Source organism: Tasmannia lanceolata, unplaced genomic scaffold (genome assembly GCF_043159265.1).
Source record: "Tasmannia lanceolata isolate RefF3 unplaced genomic scaffold, GAP_Taslan_0.1 ptg000013l, whole genome shotgun sequence".
NCBI classification, from domain to species: Eukaryota; Viridiplantae; Streptophyta; class Magnoliopsida; order Canellales; family Winteraceae; genus Tasmannia; species Tasmannia lanceolata.
The window spans coordinates 4,231,527-4,248,235 of NW_027518690.1; the positions used below are offsets into that span (position 1 = coordinate 4,231,527).

A 16,709-nucleotide genomic window follows, 5' to 3' on the forward strand; every position below is an offset into this window, starting at 1 on the left:
GGAGGAGGCTTTTTTTAATCTTTTATACTTTATCATAACTTACCTCAAAAGCTAGTCGTTAAAGGAAGGGTGCCCTAGTCCTTATAGGCCCTTCCACATCCATATGTGCAAACTACGAGATCTTCCCTCCTCGAAGGGTACACGGGGATTACTGAGATCTTCCACAAGGAATTTTCTTTTTCTTCGTCCTCAAGGGTACTTACCATGCCCCTGGTTTGAGACCACTTATTAGGACCCCGGTAGAACTCACCTTAGAAGCTAGGCATTAAGGAGAGGGTGCCCATATCCTTATAAGCCCTTCCACATTCATTCACTTTTCCAAAGTGGGGTATTTCCTTTCGCATGGAACCCCACACATGAAGAAGATTCTTCTAATGCTATATCTTGGGATCAAGGAAGAAGTGTGCGTACACATTAGATTGGGCCAGGTCATAATAGCCAGTCACTCACGCATTCCTCATCGTCAAAATAAATAAAAGGAAATGATATCAGCCCAACTATCTTTTAATAATTGCACAAACCCAGCTTGACTTTTCTTTTTAAATTAGCTTCTGAGAGCTTTTCAAGAACAATAATAACCTTTGGCAGCTCTTTAAATACCGAAAGACTAGTTGAGTTAGTGAAAATATCAAAACATGGCTGTGCTGATAGCATCTCCCTAAAATAAAATAGCTGATATTGGCACTACTCTCTTCGTTTTAATAAATGAAGTGTTCAACTTCCCTAATCGCTGATATTAGCACTACATCATGTTTGAAACTAGTCACTTTCTTCTAATGAATGAAGTATGAAACAAGGGAAATGCTATCAACACAACCATGTGTTGATATTTTCACTAACTCATTTTGTCTTTTAGTATTTAAAGAGCTGCCAAAGGTTATTAAACTTCCCCAAAAAGCTATCACAAGCCAATTAAAAATTTAAAATAGAAGAAATAATCAGCTTTTGTGCAATTATCAAAAAATGGTTGTGCTGATATCATTTCCCCTCAAACAATAAGAGTAATGCCGTTATCAAAATATTGCCGTGCCAATATCAGCCCCCAAATAAACAATTGTAATGTGGGTTTAGTCAACAGAGAGCAGATCATATTTCTGCTCTCTCCTTTCGCTCATTTTTCTCTCTTTCACCCACCAACAAATAAAACTCCCTTTTCCCTCATTTCCTCTCCTCCTCAAACACTTTCTTCAAAACCCTAGAAAATCCAATCTCTCTGTTTTCTTAGAGAGAAAAGGTCAAACCTGAGAATTGAAACAAAAAGAAAAGAAAATTCCCAATACCCTTTTTTCTGTTATATCTCTCTTTGATTTTATGCTTGTCTATGGCGACAAACCCTAACATTTGAGAGGAAGAAATTAGGGTTTTGAAGGTGAATGGTCATGGGAGCTTCGGGTTCGAAACTAGAGAAAGCCCTAGGTGAACAATTCCCTGAAGGAGAGAGATATTTCGGACTCGAGAATTTCGGAAACACTTGCTATTGTAACAGCGTCTTGCAGGTTTGGATTTTGAATCACAATCAGATCTATTCCCCTTTTGATTTTGTCTTTTTTCGCTCTCGATTGATTGGAAATATTCGATTCTTTCTCTCATTTCACTCTGTGGATTGTTCTTGTTTCTTATGTGGATGATTGTATGATGATTATCTTATGCTTTAGACGGATCTCTTTTTTTTTTCTTCCTTTCTTGAAATGGGTTCTTATTTGTTTTACTTTGGTTTGGGTTTTTGTTGGTGATGAAGGGGTTTTCTTGGATATGTGTTATGTGCCTAATTGGTTGTAACACAAACAAACAAACAAGGAAAAAGAGAGAAAAAGAAAGGGAATGGTTGATTTGAGGCAACCGGACCGGACCTCCTAACGGTTCAATTTGAGAGGAACCATTGCTCTCTGAAAAACAAAGTTTCCTTTGTTTTTGTAAATTTGTCTTTTTATCCATTTCATTGAAATACCAGTACTTAAATACAAACACAGAGAGAGTGCCACATGATCAACCCATTTACCCACTAACATGATACATAACAAAAATTAACACCCACAACCCTAACATAAATAACTATCTGATAACTACTTTGCAAGTACAGCACATACACCATAAGAGGTATGTATCAATATGTGAAGGCTTTATTGAACTTTGATCAGTTTGTGCTAGTTTTATTTGCATTTTTTGTTTGAGAAAGATCAAAATCTCCATTAAAATACCAATTTCAGATTGCAGCAACCACTTACAAAGAGGAGTTGAAGCTGAAATAAGGTTGCAAGAGTGGAAAATAAATTGGTGATTCGGGATGGTTTGTCGAGTATTGTTGGATTTGTGCCAAGAAAAATCAAAATTTCCAAGGTGCATTCTGGTGCAGTCTTTGTTCGGCTGGTGCATGGTGGTCTATTTATCTTTTGCATCCATTCTACAAAAAGGGTTGGGTTTAGGGTGGATAGGGTGAGTCAACTAGTCAATCGGTTTTTGTTTTGAGGAGGATATTTGGTTAAGCGACTCACCTTTGTGCCCTGCATATTACTAAGCATAGAGGGGTGTGAGTATGTGATTGCTATGACAGAAGGGGGGATGGGCCCATTGTATGGGTAATACGTCTTATAAGAAATCATAAGAAATGCGAAATCGACAAGTTGGCTCCTCTCTTGGGGACTTGAATCGAAAGGGTAAAGTAGGGAAGGGGAACAACCGTCCTCTCTTCGATCAGAGATTATAGCTGGAAGTATATTTTAATAACAGATATTTGGCAGACTAAAATTTGTATGTTGGCATCGTGTTTTTTTCTATCATGGTCGAAATAAACATGAGGTGCTAGTTCTGAAACCAAAATGGAGAGAGAGAGAGAGAGAGAGGGTATTGGAATTATATTTTAATAGATATTTGGCAGAATATGATCTATATGATCTAATAGGTATGTCAGAACTGCTCATTAGCTCGGTGGAGAGAAAGGAATGGAGGGAGGTGGAGTTGCACTGAGCTATTTAGATTTGTAATTTGATAGATTTTGGTAGGGCTTCAAAACTCAGATGTAAGTCAAAATGCAGCCAAAGCAAATCCAAGTCGACTTGGCACGCTGCAGACGAGTATTTGGTTGACATGGCTGAGTACTCGGTTGATGTGGTCATAACTCGAGAGAGTCAAAGGAATTTTGATTGGCATGTAGGGCAAAACTCGGACTTGGAGCAGAATGCGACCAAGGTAAAAAGGGGAGTCCACGATGATGCGGAGGAGTTTTGAAACTACGGATTTGGGTGTATTATTTTATACATTGTTGTGCTTCTAGGGTGTATTTTTATATATCCATATATTGAAGTGAGCTATTTAGATTTGTAGTGTGATACTTCTTGTTTTTATGAGTCGTTAACAAACAATTTGATAGATTTAAGTGTATTATTTTGTGCATTGTTATGCTTCTAGAATGTATTATTTTTATATATCCATGAATCTAGCCTAGTCTTGGTCCTCCACAATTGGCTTCTTTGGAACAAGGATCGGCATTTTCATATATTATTCTTGTGGGAATAATTTTAGGTTGTAATCAATCGTTTCTATCTAAGAATTATAATTTTAAGTGAAGGCCACAATGATTAACTAAGCTATACTTATATGTTGAACTCTTGATCAATATAAAAAGTACTCGCTTTACCCATAAGAGATATCATGGTTTACAGTATTGGATTTCTTTACTCGTTGAACATGTCAAAATTTGCTAGACATTATACCGTGTCGCTTGAGAGAAACACTATATCTAATGATATGAGTCTTTTGGATGAAGAAATCTACTAAAGGAACTAGAGGTGCACCGACAATCCTCTTTCGCCACATAGTCAAGGGAACCAACAACAGGTTCTCTTGATAGAATGTGAAACTACGGAGCTGGCCAAATAGGATGGTTCTATATGGTTATTCAGCTCCCCTTCCTAAGAATGTCCTTTTCCTCTTGGTTCATAGTAAAATAGTCGTATCTTATGCATGGGATGTCAGATTGGCATGGGACCAATAATACCTCGTAATTCTATGTGGTATTGACATAGAGTTGGGGTCCTTAGATGGGAGACTAGTTATTGTACTTTCTTATACTTCATTACGATGTTCTTCTTTATTGACTTTACTTTTCTAGACATGGCTTTGTTGCTTATGTGATGGTTTCTAAGTATGTATTTGTGCTTATTATAGCATTTCCCAAAGTTTCAACTAAAAATCGCAGCTTGAGCATATTTTTTTTTTTAAAAGATTTAAAAAATTCATCATTTGCATACGTTTCCTTGATTTTGCAAGATTTCCACCGAAATTTCCATCGAAATTGAAATGTTTCCATTTCCATGCCGACAAAAACCGATACCGAAACCAAAATTTAAAACCTTGATCTCAATTCTCAATGTCCTATATCCCAATGATAGTGTTTCCAGATTCATCCTGTAAATCGCCCTTGTGATTTAATAGGATATATACCTTAAATAATTAATAAATGCACTAGCGTATGTAACACATGTATGGGAGACGTCTTTCAGGTATGCCAAACGAAAACACATTACATGGCCCATCCACGCCTTCAACATTCTAGTCTCCTAACTATCCTTTTAACTTAAATGGTCTTTATGATTTGTTATTGCTCCAATAAGGCATTTTCTGTTGCCAAGGAAAGACTGTAAACTCGTTCTCAATGTCTGGACTCTGGATGTTGATGATGGTTTGGCAAAGCTTTCAAACTGATACCTTTTTTTTCTAAATGGTAGCAATTTTTCATTAAAACCAAAGGAAAGACCGAGATGGTCAAACCGAGAAGCATACATAGAGAATCCATAAACAAAGAGCATAACAGAAAAAAAAACAGTAAGGGAAAAAACAAATCAAGTGGGGGAGGTAATCCAACCCTCTTCATTTTTGGATATAAGTTAAAAGGAACAAGGTTGTCCATACCACGTAGATTGAATTATTATTATTTTTTTGAACTATATACTATGTAGATTGTTATGATCAAAAAAAAAAAAAAAAAAATCTGAGTCACCAACATATTGCTGTACAATTTGCTTCGGGAAAATAAAACCGATTTCTTAAGAGAGCCTGTTTCCAATTCTATTGTGGAAATCCGAAGACGGACACAGGAAGCGTCAACTCAACTAAGCCTTTGTCCCAAACTAGTTGGGGTCGGCTAATGAATCCTTTAGAAAATTTTCATGAAGAAGGTGAAAGAATCTACCTGGCTCAAATTGACTAATTCTAATCCTGACAGGAAGCCTAAATAGTGTTTTTTTCCACAAGTCAATGTTACTATAACCTCATTTGTGTGCTTTTACAGTTGTAGGTATTGATGTGAAGTAACTCTTCATATGCCGTTGATGTGTTCTATTTACTGTTCATTTCCAATGTGTGCTTTTATTGTTGTATGCAGGCTCTTTATTTTTGTGTCCCTTTCCGAGAACAGCTACTAGAATACTATTCAAACAACAAGAATCTCGGAGATGTGGAAGAAAACCTTTTGACATGCTTGGCAGATCTATTTACTCAGGTAAAAAAAACTTTATTGGTAAAATTTAGTTGCATTAATCTTACAAGTCTGGGATTTATGTTGGTTCTACTTTCCATAGGTCCTCTTAAATAGGCTTCGGCACCGCTTAACAATTACCTGGTCATCACATTACATTTGAAAAGTTAACAGACATGGTTTTATCTCGGGGTAAGATAATTCTTAGGCGTGATATCATTTAAGAGTTTTGGAAATACATTTTTGCTTGTGCTTTAAAGTTAGCTATTGAGTATTTTTATTGGAACTATGGGCTATGATTTCCAAAGGTTTTCTCTTAGGCCCCTGCCTAAATTTTGGTACTTTAAGTTTGATGTAGATAATTTTTTTAATGGTTTGATGTAGATCATTATTTCTTGATTTTCTTGCTTAACATTTTGAAGATTTGCTGTTACTGTACACTGTTCCCGCTTTGTCCAACTAAAACGTCTTTTTTTTCTTGGGAAATTGATCAAAAGGAGGGTAAATCATCTCAAACTAGCACTATCAGAACTCAAGAAGAGAATTGAATACAGTAACTTGGATCTTTTACTGTCCAGGAAAAATCTTACAACTTAAAGGTTTCATGGGTATTTCCTACTACACTAATAGAAGTCTTGGAAGGATGGCCTAATGTCCCATGGAGGAAGAAAGGAAAGATTCAAAGGGATATCTCCTTGTTAGCGATCTTATGGCTGTTATGGAAGGAGCGTAACGCTCGTGTTTTTAAAGGATACACAAAGAGTGTGCAGTTTTCATTCAATAAGACTGTTGAATGAGAGAGAGAGAGAGAGAGAGAGAGAGAGAGAGAGAGAGAGAGAGAGAGAGTCGCTGGGTATTTGGAAACAATAGAAATACTTTCCTCGAACCCATGTGAAAGAAAACCTAGAATTAAAACGATATGAACCTAAAGAAAATGGGGAGAAAATGGCTGGAGGATTGGCAGTGTTTCCATTGCCAATACCAAAACTTCAGTTGGCGGAAAAGATGCAGAAACTGAAAACAAGCTATAGCAAAACGGGGAGGGGGGGGGGAGAGAGAGAGAAATCATCCGGAACAACCTCAGTAGGGGTAAGGGACAATATATCCCACTTGCCTATAGTAGGTTTTGCTTTGGGATAAGCCACTGGGCAAGGGGTGTTCGTTCGGTTATAGCGAACCGAATAGACCGAAATTTGATAACCGAAATTATTTCGGTTATCAAATTTCGATAACCGAAACCGAACCGAAATTTCCAAAAACCGAACCGATTAAAAATTCGGACCGAATAGTGGGAGAAAAAGAGGAAAAAAAGCAAAATCTCGGTTTGGACAATATATCCCACTTGCCTATAGTAGGTTTTGCTTTGGGATAAGCCACTGGGCAAGGGGTGTTCGTTCGGTTATAGCGAACCAAATAGACCGAAATTTGATAACCGAAATTATTTCGGTTATCAAATTTCGATAACCGAAACCGAACCGAAATTTCCAAAAACCGAACCGATTAAAAATTCGGACCGAATAGTGGGAGAAAAAGAGGAAAAAAAGCAAAATCTCGGTTTGGATCAGAGGGCTAGGATCATCCTAGCGAAATGAGTTTTTGAGCGCAACCTAATTAAGTTGTGATCAATCAAATGGACGGTTTTGATCATCCTACGGAGTGCCCATATAGCACTTTTTTTTGGAAAAATAATGGTTTTTATCCATAATTTCGGTTATTCGGTTAACCGAATTTTTTTTGAGATAATCGAACCCGAATAACCGAATTTCCAAAAAAATTAACCGAACCGAAAAGGAAAAAAAAACGAACTGAACCGACGAAACCAATTCGGTTCGGTTCGGTTATTTGGTTATAACCGAATAATGAACACCCTTACACTGGGCGTTTTCCTCAGTCTCTAGACGATACTGACTTGTTGGGTATGAGAATCCCCTTTATTACTTACAGTAGACGTGAGGATTTAGATATCAAACCGTAAGTAGACATGAGGATTTAGAGATCAAACCGTACTGCCAAAGTTATTTTTATATATTTTCATTAAAGTCTGGACTTTGGGGAGTGGGCCACATTAATTTTTAGTGCTAAAATAATACTTATCTCCTTATCGAGGAGCAGGAAGTTGTAAGGTCTTAGATTTGGAATTATAGGGCATCGCTAGTACAATACTTTGAAGAAAAGGAAGAAGCCCAAAGGAGTACTCGGTTTTTTGTGCGATCCTTCCTCTTGCTCTGGGTAATCAAACCAACAACTAGGCATGGATAATCAAGACAACATGGGTGGTTCTTCCTCTGGTTCAGGTGAGCGGCACAGACGATTATTTACGGAAATTATAATTTTAGAAAATATCCTCACGAGAATGAAGTTGATGACTTACAATGAGGAGAGGGCGTTCATTATTGACCCGGCCCACAAAGAAATGACGGGAGAGTTTCTCCAGAAGCAGTGGAAAATTTTTAAGCAAGACACCCAGGACTGCCCCTTCACTTTGTACAGCCTCTGTGGGACAAACGAGGTCAAAGATACCCACTCGCCGTTATTTAAACACCCTTTCTTCAAACTACTTTTAGCTGAAGAAAGGGCCGAGAGGAGAATGAATTGGCAAGCTAACAAGGTGGTAGGCATCCGGCTAGTGGAAGAAAGAATCGCTAAAAGAAAAAAACCCTGGTCCCCTGGATCGGATTCCGGATGAACTTCTCATCGAAATGCCAGATTTCCAAATCCAGCACATCTTGGCGGAGTTGGAGAAGTACTCGATATAGGTGAGCCGTTTAAAGGTGAGACGCTGCTGAAGTTTTTCCGAAAAGAGGGAGGTTTCCATAGCTTTTGGGACATTGTTAGAAGTTTAAGTTTTGGGGGACTGAAATGTAAATGTAGAGGTTTGGAGGAAGTTTTAGTGGTGTTCATGTTCATAGCATAGGGTAGCCTTTGTTATAGATGCTTTTAATGGTCTAGAAGTATAATCCTGGCCAGTCTTAATTGATTCTATGTAATGCAAGTCGGGACCTCTGGCCCCTAATGTATCTTTCATAGTATCAATGAAATTGTCAATTTTCAAAAAAAAAAGACTGTTGCCATTGTCATATCGTGGGTGAGAACTCTCCCATGCTTTAGGTTTGTATCTGCTCATGATTTATGGTATAGTTGGCAGAAGATTTGTCAGGTTTCAAGCCGGGAGCCCAGTGTGGTACAGAGTTGGGAACCTTCCCCACAAGACAAGCTAAAGCTAAATTTTGATGGATCAAGTATGGGGAACCAAAAATCATTAGGAATTGGAGGTATCTTAAGGGATGAGTTTGGGGCAGTGACGTGGGCATACATGGGCCCCATTGGAGTTGCAGATGCCAATGAAGCCGAAGTGCGCGCTATTCATTAAGGAATAAAGTTTATTGAGAATGAAGATCTAAATAATGTGGTGGTAGAAGGAGACTCACTAAATGTGATTAGAATAAAAGGATCCCACCCTTTTCCTTGGAGATTTGCACCTTTCGTTGATGAAATCCAAGACCGAGTTGGTGCCGCCAATATCCTATCATCATTTAAAGAGATTGTTGCCGCCAATATCTCCTATCATCATTTAAAGAGATTGGCCAATGATGTAGCTGACAAGTTAGCCAGGGGGGGTCAGGCATGTTAGCTCTTGTTGCACAAACTAGGATATAAGTATCTTTCTAATATTTCTGTTGGAGAGTAAGAAGAGAAGAGAAAGATAAAGTTGGAGATGACACCCTTGTGGGTGTGAACAAAATAGACACAACCAAAGACCGGAGGAGTGATGGGAAAGGGATCCGCCTGAGGATGTAAGATCGAGAGAGGGGAAGATCCATCTAAAACCGAAGATGAGAGACATTTCGCCAGGAAACAGGATGGAAGGATGGCATCACTCCAATAGGGTTTGGGAACCCACATGTGAAAGAGGAGAGTGCATGCCATATCAATAAAGTATCGTAGTTTCCTCTCGGCTACACCATTTTGCTGAGAAGTGAATGCTCAAGAGGACTGATGAACAATGCCATGGGTGGATAAAAAATCACGAAAGTGAGCAAAGAAGTACTCCCTAGCATTATCAGTGCGCAAACATTTAATAGTATAATCATATTGGTTAGTGACCTCAACATGAGATGTGCGAAAAGCAAGACCTCAGAGCGGTCTTTAAGCAAAAATAACCAAGTCATACGAGAGAAATCATCCACAAAAATAATAAAATATCTATATCTAGAAAGAGACATGGCCTGCGAGGGACCTCATACATCTGAATGCACCAAATCAAAAGGATGCAAGACTCTAGTAACAACTCTAGAGGGAAAAGACACGACGGTACTTCCCAAGTTCACAGAACTCGCAGTGAAAAGGCTGAACATAAGAAGAAATAGCAGATGACTGTCGAAGCTTCTGGATAGATGGGTGGCCAAGACGGCAGTGCCACATATACGGATCTACTGAGCTATGCAAAATAGTGCGAGGTGGGTCACAGTCGAGGGGCCATACTTTGCCAGAGAACGGTCCGCATGAGGGTATCATCATACTCCCATCGAGCATAAGCGAGATCATCGAAAGAGGGAGGATCATGCCAATATGTGGGAATGAAACCTCCACAGTAGGAGAATACCTAGAAGATGCAACCGAGGGGGAAGGAATCGAGCTAACAGCAGGAGCAGTGCTGATGACGGGGGATCCATGATAAGAGAGAAAGAAGAAGCTCTCAACCACCATCAACCACCACAACGGCAAATGAGAAAGAGAAAAAAAGGGTGAGAACTAAACGACGGGCTAGAAAAGGACCAATAGAAAGGAGAGACATGGTACAACGACCATGAAGGAAAGATAAACGAGATCGGAGCCGCGGGAAGAAAGGAAAAAAGGGCCTAAGAAGATTTAGGCCATAAAGGGAAGGGTGTGAGAAGACCGGGAATGAGCTAGGGAAGTGAAGGGTGTAGGATTATAGATTAGGGTATAGAGTTAGGGGATTGGTGGAGGAAGAGGGGTGAAGAGGAGGGTTAGGGCCGAGGGTGGAGGTTACGGCAATAGGCCGGAAGGAAGGGTTACGGAAGAGGGATCTGGGAGGTGGGGCCTCGGGAGGCCGCAGGGTCAGAAGGTGCAAGGGCCGATTGAGGGAGGTAGTGAGTTGGAGATGAGCTCCCCCTCACTTTTGTATTTATATAAAGAAAACAATAGTACAAAGACCATATTGCCCTTAGGCACCATATACACTTCTAACAATTTCTAATGACCAGATGGTACTCTGTTGTGGGATTTATTTGGGCTTAGGAAATCAATTAATTGGGGCTTGTTTGAGATTTTGCAACTGAATCAACATTGCATGGGTTTTTGTTAGAACGTAAACCACCTAATTAGTTTGATCGATGTTTGTAAGCCAAAATAGAAATGGGGCCTAGGCATCAAGAATTTGAAGTTAATGAACAAGGCAGGCATTAGTTGGTTTTTTTCAATTTCTCCCTCCACGTTACTAAGTTGAAATAGGAAGAAAAATAGTAGTTGTCAGTGAGAAAATCTTGCTTAACCAATCTTGCGAAATCCATGTGAGAAAATCTTGCCCCTTAAAATTAGGTTAATACATGAGTAATGCTAAGGAAATCGGTTTTCCAATGAGGAAACCAATCAGTTGTAGCCACCTCACCACAACTAATTTATAACTTCCTTTGTTTTAGGAAACTCACCAAAAAGGTGATTCTTTTACTCCTGCTTACTATAATTTTCCATATAATAACCGTACCTTAGCATGGATGGAACCTACCATTTTTTTTAGAAGGTAACGATTATCATTGCATAAAAACCAGAAATACAGCTGTGGGGACGTCCCCAACAGGAAGTCATAAAAAGCCAATTACAGGCAATACATAAAATGACCCGAGACTAAGCAGTTCCCATATGCTAAGAGCACCAAAATGATCCCCCAAAAGGCTTCAAATCGCCGTCAAGAAAAATTATCCGACCCCTACCTGAGGGATGGCTTGAATCATCTCAACCGTTGCCAAATCAACACCCTCCTTTGCTAAGCGGTCAGCCTCCTAAGCTAAGTGGGGCCTACCGTTTACATCTCAATTTTTATATTGTGGACCCACCATTTTATGGATGGGGCCTACCATCTCTATCAAAGCCCATACATAGAGTGGGGCCCACTATTTTGTCCCTAATGTTAGGGGTGGGGCTGCCATCTCTACCCAAACCTATGCATTATGGTGGGGGCCACCATTGTACTGCCAAGCATAGGTTGGGCCCGGAATAAGAGTTATTAATCTCTCTCTCTCTCTCTCTCTCTCTCTCTCTCTCTCTCTCTCTCTCTCTCTCTCTATATATATATATATATATATATATATATATATATATATGGGAAAACGGTTCGTGAGCTTGAGCTCACGAAGCTTATATGAGCTAGAGTTCCACAAACACATGGGTCCCACATTTTTTCAGGTGATCCAAAGCATTCATTTGGAAGGCCTTTATATAGATAGGGTGTGTACCAAAAATCAAGTCCAGGATCATCCTAACCCATCCAAAAGTGGAGGGAAAAATGGACAGACACTGTTCGTCGACAAATCTGCCCATTTTGCCCTCCACTTTTGGAGGGGTTAGGATGATCCAATGGATCTGATTTTTGGTACACACCCTATCTATGATGGGGCCTTGCAAATGAATGGTTCGGATCACCACAAAAAATGTGGGACCCATGTGTTTGAGCACTCTCTCTCTCTCTCTCTCTCTCTCTCTCTCTCTCTCTCTCTCTCTCTCTCTCTCTCTCTCTCTCTCTATATATATATATATATATATATATATATATATATATTAGTCATGTTGGTTAGCATTTCTAGTTGGTACATGTCTTCTCTGGCATCATTGTTTTTGTGTTGCTGTCTGCAGATAAGTTCCTCGAAGAAGAAAACAGGTGTTATTGCTCCAAAGCGCTTTGTACAAAGAGTGAAGAAACAAAATGAGCTTTTCCGCAGCTACATGCACCAGGTTTCGATTTCACATGGACATGGATGCTTGTTTCTTTTTTTCTTTTTTGATTTTTATGAATGCTTGTTTCTTAAATGATAAAGAACATATTAAAGTGCCTGGTATATTAACCTTTGCATGAATTACTCGTATACTCTGAGTGATGGACCATCTCCTTGTCTTTTTTTTAGGATGCTCATGAATTTTTGAATTTTCTACTTAATGAGCTTGTTGACATCCTCGAGAAAGAGTACAATGCGACAAAAGGTTCTCCAGAGAGTTCATCACCATCTGAAAAGGTTGCAAATGGGCCACGTACTGCCCAAGCCAATGGTGTTCAAAAAGAGCCACTAGTTACCTGGGTTCACAAAAATTTTCAGGTTAATTAACTTGACCCAGTCCTAGCTATGTTCTCACTAGTTGCCCATGTGTGTTACTAACTTGTTTTCTGCATTTTCTATAGTAGTGGAAGAGAAGTGATTATATGTTGTGCTGTTTTCTTCTCATTCATTTGTTTTCTTCAAGTCCTGTTTGTTTAAGATTATGCCAACCGATTGTGAGTCCAAAATCAATTATTGGACTTAAAATTAAGGCCCTGTTTGTGACAGATTATGGCAACTGATTGTGAGTCCAAAACCTATTATTGGACTCAGAATGACGTTTAATTTTGAGTCCAATAATAGATTTTGGGCTCACAATCAGTTGTGACAATCTCAAGCATACAGGCCCTAAATGTAAATTTAAGCCCAATAATTGGTTTTGGACTAATCTTAAACGAACAGGGCCTTAACCATTTCTATAATCAATTGTTGATATCTGATTCAGGGTATCTTGACAAATGAAACGAGATGCTTACGATGCGAAACAGTAACAGCAAGGGATGAAACATTTTTAGACTTAAGTTTGGATATCGAACAAAATAGTTCAATCACGAGCTGCCTAAAAAACTTCAGTTCCACTGAGACTTTGAATGCTGAGGATAAATTCTTCTGCGACAAATGCTGCAGGTTCCTTTTCTCTCTTTTTTATAAGCTCTGCTTTCTCTTGAGATTGAGTGACGGTGGTCTCCTACATAGCCATAAGATTTCAGTTTCTTTTTCTCTCTTTCCAAAAGTATATGCAAACTATACTGTGGCTCTTGCTTTTTTCGTAGGTAAACTGGGATTGAACCTCCGACCTCTGGGTTGAAGAACAATGCCTTGACCGTTGAGCTGGAGGCTCAATCCCGGCTCTTGCTTATATAGTTACAATTATGGTTTGTTTGGTAGACAATGTTACAAGTCTTGAGCTTTTGTTTCTTTTTCTTTTTTTTCCTTTTTTTTTTTTTTTTTGATAAAGTTTCCATTAATTAAATAAGAGTAGATTACATGTGCACCTCAGGGGGTAGAGACGCCCCCATATACAAGTAAGCTCTAGAAAGCTCCCGATTTGGCAAGGCAACTAGCCAAATCGTTTGCACTTCTAGGAATAAGGAAAAGGACAACTAACACCATGCATTAAAAATTCAGCGAGTTTCCACCGACCGACGTTATTCTCTTTGACCCACGACCGTGTTGGAAGAGTCGCTTTCCACTTCCAAGATTCTCTCCATCTGTTGAATAAAGATTGACAATTCTTGGTGGAGAGCACGAGCCTCAGCTTCTTTGGAATCCGTGATTCCAATAGGTCCTGCAAAAGAATAGATGATGACACCCAAAGAATTCCTAAAAACGCCGCCAATACCCTCCATGCCTAGTTTGCCAAAGGAGCAGCCGCCAGACATGATCTTTTGTTTCTTCCAGTTGTATCTTTTCAAGCTCTGATGTTCTGCCTATAATTGATCTTCCTATTGATTCTCTTCAAGTTATTATATTTTTCAGTTTCTTTCTCTCTTTCCAAAAGAACAACATCCAAAGTATACTGTCAGACATGTTTCTGGCCCTTTTTTTGAGGTCACCAGAAAATTTTATTGCTAAACATCAAAGATAACTACGAAGATAGGGGACAAGGTGATCCCCACGACGTAACATATGAGCAAGCGTCCAAGTGCAAAAGCAATGCATCCCTACTCCTGTCTTAAGAACCACAATTCTTTCCTCTCTAAACCTTCTTTCTCCAGCTTATCTGCCATAGAGTTTACTGTCCGCTTCATATGAATAAACTTTGGTCTCACTAACCGACAAAGATCACAAATCTCCATAATAATGCTGGCCAGATTCCACGGACTAGGAGCCTTTGAAGCTGCCCAAGTTAGAGATCATTTGAGGAGTTGCCTTCTATGGTCAAAGGACTTGAACCATCTTTTGCAGACCGTTTGAGACCACAAAGAAGTGCTTTGGCCTCCGCCTCATTTGAATCACAAATCCGTGCAGGACCCGAGAAGGATTGGATGATATCCCCCCTTACCGTCACGAAAAACACCACCTATTCCGGCCTTTCCGGGTTTTCCTTTCGAACTACCATCAAAGTTGAACTTTATCATACCCATTGGGGTGGAGACCAAGAAGGCACGACCATGATCTTCTTCTTCTCAAAGACCGTCGACTTCCAACAAAGGATATCCCCCGTGTTGTAGAATGTGAGCAAATTTTGATGCCTCACCCACTGTATAAGGTCCACTTTGATTTCTATATAATCCTTCCCGTATGGTTTTGTTCGTAGATAGTGTTACAAGTTTTGAGCTTTTGTTTCTTCCAGGTATATCTTTTCAAACTCTGATGCTCTGCCTATCATTGATCTCCCTATTGATTTTGTTCCAGTTTTTATCTGTTCAGTTTCTTTTTCTCTCTTTCCAAAAGAACAACATGCAATGTATAATATTGAAATACAACAGCCGCAAAAAAAATAACACACACACACACACAACATGCAATGTATACTTTCCGACACCTTTCTGGCTCTTGCTTATACGCTCACAACTATGGTTTTGTTGGTAAATAGTGTTACGCTTACAAATTTTGAGCTTTTATTTCTTCTGGTTTTATCTTTTCAAGCTCTGATGTTCTGCCTATCATTGATCTTCCTACTGATTTGCTTCAAAAGATAACTTCTCAATTACCATTTTTATGATTCACATCTTTCTCCATTTCAGTTTGCAGGAAGCCCAGAAGAGGATGAAGATTAAGAAACCACCATATATCTTGGTTATCCATCTAAAGCGTTTCAAATACATCGAACAACTGGGTCGGTACAAGAAGTTATCATACCGTGTCGTGTTCCCTCTAGAGCTGAAATTGAGCAACACGATGGAGAATGCAGACTCCGAGTATTCCCTCTTCGCTGTTGTTGTCCACGTGGGAAGCGGACCCAACCATGGTCACTATGTGAGCCTTGTAAAGAGCCACAATCACTGGCTATTCTTTGACGATGAAAACGTGGAGATGATTGATGAGTCTGCCGTCCAAACTTTTTTCGGATCTGCACAAGAGTATTCAAGCAACACCGATCATGGGTACATTTTGTTCTACGAGAGCATTGCTGGTAAGAGTTGATCATATCGGATTTAGGATGGTGGGGTTCCCCTCTCTTCAGTTTTTTCGATTTTTTTTTTTTTTTTTTTCTGGATATATCATGTAGGAGGAGCTCTCAGTAATCAGTGGGGTGAGATGTGAAGATTTTTCAGGTGATTGCCATGTACAGTGGGATGGTGGTGAAGCACTGTCCTTTGTTTTTTGAACAAATAAGGTAGTGTAAATGGTGGTGAGACTTTCAAAGAAAGGCTTGTATTCTTCACTGATGAATATTTATAACAGAAATGAAATTACACCCTAACTATCCCTTTCTTTTTCTGAAATGTACACCCAAACTATCCTTCTCTACAGGTTTGCATCGCTTATATTAGATCATGCTTTGGAGTAAGTTTGATTTGTAAAACATTTATTGGAAAATTTTATTAAAAGTGGAAATGCTTTCTCCCCCATTTCTCATTGACCACCTGAGCGAACCGACGGAAGGGACTCGACTTAGTGGAAATTGCACTATTTTACACTGCATGTTTGGATGTGGTGGTACCCACCGTTTTACATAGAGTGTTTTGATTGGGTGGGGACACCATTTTACAGATCATGTTTAGATGGGGAAGGGGCCCACTACCTCCACCCAAACCCTACATGGGGGCCAACAATTTACACCTCAAGTTTTGATGAGTGGAGCCCACCATTTTATACCATTGGGAGGGTGTCCATCATCACCCAATAAAAAAAGGGAAATTATTGGAAAGGGCTTGAATCGAAAATGGAATGCAAAGGCTAATTACAATGCCACCATTTTAAGTACCTCAAGTGAACACTAGTGTAACTACAGTATC

At 39.4% G+C, this 16,709-nt stretch overlaps 1 protein-coding gene across 1 annotated transcript; it reads left to right on the forward strand.

The window, feature by feature from the left end:
- Nucleotides 1-1,071: 1,071 nt before the first annotated feature.
- LOC143889555 (ubiquitin carboxyl-terminal hydrolase 3-like) lies at nt 1,072-16,177 on the forward strand. Its single transcript, XM_077393807.1, has 6 exons — nt 1,072-1,496; nt 5,381-5,497; nt 12,347-12,445; nt 12,616-12,804; nt 13,250-13,431; nt 15,495-16,177. The coding sequence occupies exons 1-6, from the start codon at nt 1,374-1,376 to the stop codon at nt 15,892-15,894; spliced, it is 1,110 nt and encodes a 369-aa protein (XP_077249922.1). The 5' UTR covers nt 1,072-1,373; the 3' UTR covers nt 15,895-16,177.
- Nucleotides 16,178-16,709: the final 532 nt, after the last annotated feature.